Source organism: Seriola dumerili, unplaced genomic scaffold, assembly GCF_002260705.1.
Source record: "Seriola dumerili isolate Sdu_G_001 unplaced genomic scaffold, Sdu_1.0 BDQW01000811.1, whole genome shotgun sequence".
NCBI classification, from domain to species: Eukaryota; Metazoa; Chordata; class Actinopteri; order Carangiformes; family Carangidae; genus Seriola; species Seriola dumerili.
The window spans coordinates 633,858-644,620 of record NW_019175066.1 but is presented as its reverse complement, the minus strand read 5'-3'; the positions used below and the strand labels follow the sequence as shown (position 1 = coordinate 644,620).

At 40.9% G+C, this 10,763-nt stretch overlaps 1 protein-coding gene across 1 annotated transcript; it reads left to right on the top strand.

Moving 5' to 3' along the window:
- Nucleotides 1–1,873: 1,873 nt before the first annotated feature.
- Nucleotides 1,874–9,491, top strand: psma3 (proteasome subunit alpha 3). Its single transcript, XM_022766096.1, has 11 exons — nt 1,874–1,964; nt 2,992–3,074; nt 3,366–3,489; nt 3,688–3,789; nt 4,386–4,459; nt 5,124–5,196; nt 5,544–5,609; nt 7,037–7,083; nt 7,583–7,650; nt 8,541–8,605; nt 9,432–9,491. Exons 1-11 carry the CDS (start codon nt 1,944–1,946, stop codon nt 9,474–9,476), a joined length of 768 nt encoding a protein of 255 aa, XP_022621817.1. The 5' UTR covers nt 1,874–1,943; the 3' UTR covers nt 9,477–9,491.
- Nucleotides 9,492–10,763: the final 1,272 nt, after the last annotated feature.

The following is a 10,763-nucleotide window of genomic DNA, read 5'->3' as shown; positions in this document are numbered from 1 at the left end:
TGTGTGTGTGTGTGTGTGTGTGTGTGTGGGGGGGTTGTTTTATTGTGTCGGTGAACTTCCTGTGCTGCTGCTGTGTGACGGCGTTTTGAGTCCAGCTCTCGGTTCCTGTTCTTATTAAAGTGTAATGTCACAAAGTAAAAAAAAAAAAGCCTTGTACATGTTTGTATTAGTTAACTAATGAACGCTAATCATCATCATCATCTTTATCTTCACTATCACTAACTGTAGCTTCTTTTAATTTCCTCTGAGTCAGATGTTTTTTGTCATTCCAGTTGACGGTGGAGCTTCGGTCTGTTTGCCTTAACGTCGATCTGTCGCTCCGTTTGATTTATTGTAAAGAAAAGTTCAAAAATCACAGAATGAAAATGTTTTTGTTCCCATTCTTTTTTAAAGTGCACTGTATACGAATGTTTTTTCACTCTTATGTGACCAAAGCTTCCATTACTGATTCAAGATGGAGACGTGATGAAACAGAAATAAAGTGACAAGAAGAATAAAAGAGCTGATTATGAAACTCACAACATTTTAGTTGTTTAAACTTCAGCAGGTCTGTAATCCACCCTGGTCATACTGAGACTGAATAAAACTTTACGGACACTTTTCTTAAATCTTCTGTGTGAACACTTTACTGGGATCGTCAGAGAAAGAAGCACTCTGATTGGACTGACAGGTCAGACATCAGTGATTTTATTGGCTGACTGTTTCACATCATCTTCATGAAGTCAAAGTGTTTAGTGTGTCATGCACCATGAGAAACAAGTTTCCATTGCCATAACTCCACGACATGGAAACAGCAGGTGTAAAAATAAAATCATAAAATATCAGCAGAACACTGTACAATATACAAGGTACAGTTCAATAGTTTCTTCTTCTTCTGTGTTTTATTTGAAGTGTTGATCCATAAGAAGATATATTTGTGGTTTTAAAAACCAAAAACCATCTCAGTGTAGTTTTACATCTCCTCTCTCAGGCTTCTCTCTGGAGCTCTAGTAACAACAGGTCGGTGAGCCAATCAGAAGAGAGGAGACTCTGAGCCTCTCCTTTGATTGGCTGACTGTTTTCCGAGTGATCGAATAAAAATGAGAACAGACTTTAGGAGCATTTTGTTTTAAGTCCAACAATAAAAAAAGAACGTTTTTATTACTCAGAATAAAGGAAGGCAGGACCCAGATGTTTTTTTTAACTTATAGTTATTCCACATAATTAAGAAAACATATGTTTCACCGTCTCCATTAAAAACAGAATTTATGTGCAATGTATTCACATATGAACTATGGAGATTTGAATTTAGACAGGATCATTTAAATTTGATGTTAATACATGATGATGATGATAATAATAATAATAATAATAATAATAATAATAATAAATAGTTATTATTATTAGTAGTAATAGTACTAATAGTAATAGTAGTAGTATTCATAGTATGTCCCTTTTTTGCCGCTGTCTTTTGTGACGTCACTGTAACGTCACTCCGCAGCAGTAGGAGGAGGCGAAGAAAGACTTCTTCTGTGGTGTAAATAACTGCAGCGGTGGGAGGCTCACAAAACAAAAGCATGAGAGCCTCAATATTAAAATTTTAACAATAAAAATCAGCCTTTGATTCTAAATGTCAAACTGACAACATTTAGTAGTCGGCGGAGGTTTCTGTCATCAGCTGTCAGGTGTGAATCCTCAGGTGTGTGTCCTGCAGATGATGGTCGGAGCAAAAATAAACAACAAAAGAGGTTTACGGTTAAAGTCAGAACTCACAGTTCAACCATAATCCTTGTTTGTAATCTCAATAGTGTTTATTCACTGTTTCCTCGTTTGTCGCCTGTAGCGCTTTTATTGTGAAGGCTGTAACCGGAAGTAAATGTGTGCGTGCTCTTACTCTGACAGTGTGATGAAGCGCAGGAGCAGCGGGCTGAAAGCTGTTCACAGGACTCACAGTTTGTGTTAAAATGAGCTCTATCGGGACCGGGGTGAGTGTCTGAGTGTTTGTCTGAGCTGTAGCTCCGTGTTAACGTCTCTCTGGACGGTTCTGTGTCCGATTTTAATGCAGTTTATTGAAGAATCATTCACTTTTATACTGAAAATTCTCTCATTCATACAACATGTAGCCGCTAGCTAGCGTGTTAGCCTGCTGAGTCACAGCGAGGCCCGCTAGCAGGAGCTAACCTGAAATCGAAAGTACACAGTTACAAGTTTTAGTTGAGTTTAGGTGAAGTTTACAGTTTATGTTTTACATCTTAAACGACCAGATCAGAATACCGCCGAAGTGTCATTAAATAAATTGTCCGTGGAGTTACATAAATCAATGATGTTATCGTTGAGCAGAGTCTGTGCTAACAGTTAGCTCCGGTACATGCCAAACTCTGTTTAAAATACATGAGATTTGCATTGCGCTGTGTGTCGCCTGAAGTCAGCGCCCTCAACAAGATAAAATCCGACTTTCTGTAGATTATTCAAGTGTTCTGGATGGATCGGGCACCTTTTAATTTAACTAACAAACTTAATTAAGATAAAATCCAAACCTATAGATGTGGATCATTCATCTCCTGTTGCTCTCTGTAGGATAATATGGGAGGGCTGGAGTTCAGTTGATATCGATAATCATCCGATAAATGTAAATAAATTTTTGCCCCTGAGTGAAAGTTGAAGAAATCAAATGGTGAATTGTGGTTGTAAATTATTCTTTTTATCAGATCGTTACAAACTTTTGTGGAATATTTCAGAAATCTGAAGAATATTCAAAACAACTATAATGATCAAATCTAACCTTAATTAATCTAATGCGTCCCTCTATTATTATTCCTACCTGTGACTGGCAGTTAGTGATTTATTTCTGTGTGTGCTATCTTGGCATGGAAATTAATTATATAAAACATTCATTGATCATTAGTTATATTTCTATTTAGGATAATTGAATAGCAGTAATTATCGTTTTATTGTCCAGTCTTATAATATGAGGCTGAAATGTGTGTGTGTGTGTGTGTGTGTGTCCTGCAGTATGATCTGTCAGCCTCCACCTTCTCTCCAGATGGCCGAGTGTTTCAGGTGGAGTATGCGATGAAGGCCGTAGAGAACAGCAGGTGAGGTTCTCCACATCATTTCATATATAGACCAGCAGCAGTGTTCACCACTTTTCCCAGTCTGTATGTTTGAACCTGAATGCACCACGGCATCAACCTGAGCTGTGAACTGCTTCTCTCTGCACAGACGTTTGGAATATTGTGTTTAGGAACAAATTCATAGTTTCTTTCTTCCATTGGTCACAGTTACAGTGTTGTAGCTCTCTCACTGGCTGCCTGAAGACCTTTGTCATACAAACTGTCTCCTGTGTGTGTGTGTGTGTGTGTGTGTGTGCGCGCGCGTGTGTACAGCACGGCCATTGGTATTCGCTGTAAAGATGGAGTTGTGTTCGGCGTGGAGAAGCTTGTTCTGTCCAAACTCTATGAGGAGGGGTCCAACAAACGCATCTTCAATATTGACAGACACGTTGGCATGGTAACCACACACACACACACACACACACACACACACAGCTGTGCTGTAACAGCTGGTTTCTGCTCTCATTCTGGATTCACTTCAGATTCGTCTTTTATTCAGACTTTTAATTTGCAGACATGTGACAGTTGAACATCTCTGTTGATGGATGAATTTCTCTCTCTCTCTCTCTCTCTCTCTCTCTCTCTCTCTCTCCAGGCTGTAGCTGGTCTGTTGGCTGATGCTCGCTCGCTCGCTGAAGTTGCCAGAGAAGAAGCCTCCAACTTCAGATCAAACTACGGACACGACATTCCCCTGAAGGTAAACACAGGTCTCAGATCTCTTGTTAGTCCTGTGTACAGGAATCGAATACTCAGCCTGGGCAGGAAAGCCTGTTCAAAGCAAGTTGATTGACAGCATGGCGCTGCATGGAAAAGCAAAAGCAATAAGGGAAAAGAGTTTTTTTTAATTCTTTAATTTATTTGTCTTTATATTTCCACATTTTTTATTTACTTATTAATTCTTTAATTTATTCCTGCTTTTATTTCCACATTTATTTTCTTATTCTTTTATAGAAGTATTCTTTTTTTGGCCTATGACTCTGTACAGACACACTGGCTTCATTCTCCCCACCACTCATTAAAAGCGAGGATAGTTTTCGTTTTTCCGACCCTGAGCACAATCCTTCACCTGTGGTCAGAGCCGCTGCTCCACTGTACCATCAGATCAGCTGACCAATCAGTGATCAGATCCAGACTGGGGGGGTGGTTCCTCCCTCCTCTGAGACGTATCAACCTCCATGATAAGGGACCTTAGTCAGTTTCTGGGACGTAGGGCAGAGAAGTGAGGACGTAGGATTAAGAGAATGGAATGCACCCCCTATGTGTTGCTAAGCTAACTGTTTCCTGTTGTTGCAGCACCTGTCAGACAGAGTGGCCATGTACGTCCACGCCTACACGCTCTACAGTGCTGTGAGGCCGTTCGGCTGCAGGTGAGTCTGAAAGCTTCACATCATTTATGACACAGCTGATTAAACATACACTGAGGCCACGCCCACACGACTATGTTTCCATTTTAAAACAAAAATAAAAAAAAACACATGGTCACATGAGAATGCACGTAAACAGGAAGCAGAGTGTCAACATTGACAGTCTCAGTGTTAAAATAGAGTCTAAGTGAACAACAGCTGCTAGCAAAGACAACAAGGTCAGTGACACTGTCATTCATGATCATGTTGTATTCACCACTGGTAGTCCAGGCTGATGAGAGCCAATCAGGAGAGACCGTGGGTGTGACCTCATCCGTTCTAAAGGTCTGGGTTTCTGTCCAGACTACAAGACAACCCCACAGTTTTCAAAATAAAACACACCCTCAAAGTTTTCAAAATAAAACACACCCTCAGAGTTTTCAAAATAAAACACAACCCCAGAGTTTTCAAAATAAAACAGCTCCAACAGAGTTTCTGAAAGTCTCAGTTTTAGAGGCTGAAAACTCCAGAGTCATGTGGACGGAGGAGGAAACATAAAAGAGGAAATGAGTTGTAACCTAAAAGGTATCGGAGTGGGCGGGGCCTGAGCTGACCTCATCAGGACCTGGAGGTTGTTGTATTAATTCCTCTGACAGTCTGTGTTGTTGTTGTTGTTGTTTCTCTGCAGTTTCATCTTGGGCTCGTACGACAAAGACGACGGTCCTCAGCTCTACATGGTCGACCCATCCGGCATCTCATACGTGAGTCATGTGTTCCTGTATATTCTGAAATTTATATATATTTTTCTGGCCTCTGTGTTTTTACCATTGGATGTTAGGAGGTCGTATTTATTGGGAGTTACGTTAATTTGTATTTACGTCATAAGATTTTATAAAAGTTGTAAAAGTTTTGATGTCAACAAAGGAAGAACAGAGGGTCAGAGTTGGTCCAGGAGCCACTGGTGTTCAGACGCTGAATCCCTGTAGCTTCAGACCATCAGACAGTCTGAGTCCGTTAGTAACCAAACTGTGTGTGTGTGTGTGTGTGTGTGTGTGTGTGTGTGTGTGTGTGTGTGTGTGTGTGTGTGTGTGTGTGTGTGTGTGTCCAGGGTTACTGGGGCTGCGCCATCGGAAAAGCAAAACAAGCCGCCAAGACAGAGATCGAGAAACTGCAGGTGAGTGTTAATGTGCAGCAGCGTCACCTGAGTCACTGAAGACCAAACAGTCTCTCTAGTGTCTGATTCTGTTTCCTGTCGCACTGAACGAAACATCCGAAGACGTTAATCCTGGACAAATAACTGATAAAATAATCACTGCAGCGTCATGGTTGTCGACGACACGTCGAACACTCAAAGCAGTTTTAAAAGTGAAGCTGAAACAATAGAATTAGTCAGCAGCCATATTAATAATTGATTTATCATTTTACACCAAATATTTACAGGTTCCAGTTTCTGAAAGTTGAGGTTCACCACCTGCTGGATGAGATGAGTTCTTTGGTTTTACCTGAAATAAACAAAGATAAAACTAAAGAATCATCTTTTTTTAACTTCATTTTGGGGCATTTTTCTTTTTATTGGTATTTAAAGTGAAACAGAAATGAATAAATCAATGTGTCCCCTCCCCCAGCTCTTAGTGTTACTGTGCCATGTTTGTAATCAGTCGATTTCCTGAAACTGATGATGAAATGTAGGTGAGACGAAAGAAAACGAATGAACAACAAACACAAGCAAAAGGAACAGAATTAAATTAAACAATAGAATAAATACAGCTACAAATAGATAAATAAATAACAAAACTACGGTGTCAGTTGTGTCAAATCTTCCTACATAAGTTAAAAGAAAGATGGATTTTTGGGGCATTTTGCCTTTTTATTACAATGTTATTTTATATATTGGAGAGAGAGAGAGACAGAGAGAGAGAGAGGTACCTGCTTCACCAGGTGAGCTCCCGGGGCACCGCCCAAACAAATGATCTCATCCAGCAACACACAGCTGTTAAATCTCGACATGTCAGCGTCATTGGATCCTGTAGAGAGAGACACACACACACACACACACACACACACACACACACACACACACACACACACACACACACACACACACACACACTGTCTGTGCTGAGGGACTGCAGCCATCTTCATGTTGGCACGCGGTGTTTGATTTTTCGGTGCGATCACAGGAAGAATCTGGACGTTGATAAAACAGTGAAATCACAGAGAAGCTGAGAAACTTTAAATTAAATGTAAAGAGTGAAACTTCAAAGAGCTCCGTCCCTCTGCACTCGCACTTTGACCTTTTACCCTCAGGGAGGTGCTGTACATGAGGAAGAGCCACCACCATGTCCTCCTTGTAGTATGTGATGTGATCAGATGTGGTTTCACTGTTAGGTCAGGATGTTTCTGTTTTTAACCCTGTGCTGAAGCTAAATAATAAAGTTTGTGATTAACTCAGTGAACAGAGTAAATCAATCACGGAGAAAATAACGAGCCGGTTACGTCATGATGAAAGTCTCTTTTAGACCAGATCTTGCTGCGTCACCGTGGCGAGGACGACTTCCTGTTTCCTGTTCACTAACGGTGTCTGTGTTTGTCCTCTGTCAGATGAAGGAGATGACGTGCAGGGAGCTGGTCAAAGAGGTCGCCAAAATGTGAGTCGGCAACATCCAAACTGAACTTTATTGACACTGAACAGACGCTCAGTTCATCAGCCACTTAACTGGATCTGTTAAACTCAAACTCAGACAAATCCTGACACTTGTTTCCTCGTTGTACTGGGGATGGTTCCTCAGGTTATAAAGAGTGTCCAGAGCTCAGGTTCACCACTTAACATATGACGTGTGTTTGTAGATTGACCCTGAAGTCAACATCGGCCCGGTTCCCTCCACAAACAACAAACAACAATAAACAGTTAATGATCCTGACAGGTTTCATTCAGCAGGATCATCTTCACTGATGAGAAACACTTCATGATGTTTGAAGCCTAAATACAATCGGCAGAAGTACAAAACTAATGTTGACTTATAAACCAACTACACCTCAGTCACATGACTTCTTAAGGTGGAATGTTTCTTTAGTTTTTCTGTTTTCAAAGTAAAAGTCCGTCTGTCTCTGATGAGTCTGTTTGATTTTTCTTTTCTTTTTTCCCAGAATCTACATCGTTCACGACGAGGTGAAGGACAAAGCGTTCGAGTTGGAGCTCAGCTGGGTCGGAGAAAGTAAGAACCAATCAGTGCTCTGCTTTTCTTCTTCTCTCACTCTCATCCGTCTGTAGCTTTTTCAAAGCTTCTACTTTTACTTCATGTAGGATTTAAGCCTCTTATGTTGGTAGATGTGCCAGTTCCACACACACACACACACACACACACACACACACACACACACACACACACACCAGAGAAGTAAAAGGTGTGTGTCCGGCTCATAGCTCGGTGTAAAATCCTCTCTCCTGATTGGCTGCTTGGAAGCTCAGTAGAGGAGGCGGTGCCAGCATCTGAGACTTCAGTAAAGGTGTAAACACAGGGGAAGGTGACAGGCTGGTAGTCAGGCTGTTAAACAGGCTGGTGGTCAGGCTATTGATTATATTTGATATTGATATTATATTTATTATTATAAATTAGCTTTTAGTTTTATTTTGGCTTTTAATTGTGACATTCTAGTTAACAACAAAGTCTTGACGTATTTTCTCTGTCCTTCATTTCTTTCCATGTTTCTTCCTCTTCTCTCAGTATCAGTTTTATTGTTTATTTATTTATTGTTTTTTTAGTGGGTGAAGTTTCCAGTCGGTCATTGCTCCTGTGCTAAAAGCTAAAAAGACAGAGCAGTGATTGACCTGACGGAGGTCTGAGCTTGTAATGAAACATATTTATGGAAGTTAATGTGTGAACAGAGGAGCCTGAGAGAAGCTCATTAAATACAGGCACCAATCAACAGTCAGGTGACACTCAGTCATTCATATTTTAAATGTGTCTGTCGGCTCTGAGGTTTCTGAACATGCACCTGCAGGTTAAATTCATCACGCACTGATACAGGAACCTGAACAGGTGAACTACACTTAGCTTTTTGGTTGCCACGGTGACACCCCTGACTCTGCTCCTCTCTCCCTCAGTCACCAACGGACGACACGAGCTGGTACCTAAAGACGTCAGAGAGGAAGCAGAGAAATACGCCAAGGTGAGTCGGACACACCTGTGTTCACCTGTAGCAGCTGCAGTTTGTTTCTCCTGCTCAGTCACTTCCTGGTTGAAACTGTTTGTTTATGTTGTGTAAAAGTAATTAAACAACGGTTTGTTCTGAGCAAGTAATCTGATTGGACGAGAGTCATTGGAGTGCTGATGTAGAGTACAACAGCACTGGGACTTTTAACTCCATGTATCACTCCGCTTCACAGGTGTTCTGTGAACCGATAATTAGCGTCACATTAACGGTCGTTATCCATCTTAGAGAAAGACGGTGTCACCAGACTCTTATTTCACTGGTTGTACGATAAATGGAAACATAGATACGTTTACATACAAGGCAGCTTCCTGACGTAACGCAGGTCTGGAAAATGTTTACGTGTTGCTTAGCAACAGTCCAGTACCAGTCCAGTTGAGGAACTATTTGTGTTTGCGTAGACAAATAAATGATGGAATAAACAAGCAAATCATAATCTGTTGTTGTTTATTAAACTAATAATAAACTTATAGAACTGTTGTATAAAAGCGGCGTCACACTCGAGGTTGTGACGATGTTCTGAACATCAGCACGGCTGTGGTTCGGTCGTAGGTAGGACGCTCGTGTTAAATGATCAGATTTGGTAAACTCTCCACTTTCCTCATTGTTTTTGTGAATTATATGAACACTAATTTTCCTTTTAGGATCAATAATTATTATCAATATTGCTCAATATAGCCTCAAAAGTCTTGATTCAGTCGAGCTGTAGCACTGAAACCTGCTAAGACATGGAGTGAACACACACTCACTCACACACACTGATTCTCATGTCTTTGTGTTTCAGGACTCTCTGGAGGAGGAGGACGACTCTGATGAAGACAACATGTAAACTACCCCCCCCCCCAACACAGTCACTCAGCTCAGACTCATCTGATCCTTTTTTATGTTTTATAGTTGAACATTCATGTCGCTCAGTTCTCTTTTGGTTTGATGATTTTCAGCTTTGAAAATAAAATTTTGAAAAACTGAAGACAGGTTGTTTTTCCTTCTGTCCGACTGACACGCAGGACAGTGTGAGCTGACTCACTGTTGTGTGTTCAGCTCATTATAAACTGTAAACATGAATCTGTTTTCCAAGATCACTGTCGGCAGCAGAGGAAGGGCTTTAGAAATACTAACACAGAAAAGCCCCGGAACATGGGAGTTAAGTTTAAAGGAATTACATGATGAGACAGAAACAGAAGTTGTATACAGAAAACTTTTTGAGATTGATCAAGTTTTGTCCGTAAAACATCAGAAAATTGTTCAAAAATGGCCGTTATAATCTCCCACAGCTGAAGGAAATGTATTCAAGTGGCTTGTTTTATTCTAAAACTGCAGGATATTCAGTTAATTGAGTCAGATCATCACATTTCACAGTTCCTGTTGATTAACCTCTCAGAACAAACATTGTGAAGGTGTCACTTTGGTTCTGGTTGATTGTGGCGACATTTCTCTCTGTTTTCAGAATTTTTAGAAAACAAACCATTAATTTATCGAAGATAATCGGGAGAGAAATCCATAATGAAAATAATTATCAGTTGCAGTCCCACGTGAAATTCCTAATGAGCTCAACAACAGTAACGTCCTGCTTTTACATTAATGCATCAATGATGATATAATGATATGACGTTTACCAGTACAACACACACACACACACACACACACACACACACACACACAGAGGGGACAGTTTACTGATTATATTAATTAACATTCTGAATGCAGAGTATTTCTACAGAGTGGTGTCAGTGCTTTTACTCCAGTGATGGACAGATTAAGACAACATGGGGCACTGACAGGTAAAAGGGCCCCCACCTCCTCAATTTACCCCCAGACTGAGAGTCTCTGGTCAGTTTACATCTTTTACCTGAGCTCTGTGACTTTCAGTCAGTCGGGGGCCTCCTGACCTCTTGGGCCCCTGAGCCTGTGTCTCCCACACATGCTCACACTCACACTCACACACACACTCACACACACACACCTGTCAGTATTATGGCGCTGACTGACCCTCACTTGCCTCTCTCCATTTGCTCTGAGTGTCTTTGTTGTGTAGAAATAACCTCCATGATCCTAAAGAGGAAAACGACATATATGGCTCTGTCGTCACTCTTTTCCTGTTACGTAAAAGCGCCGA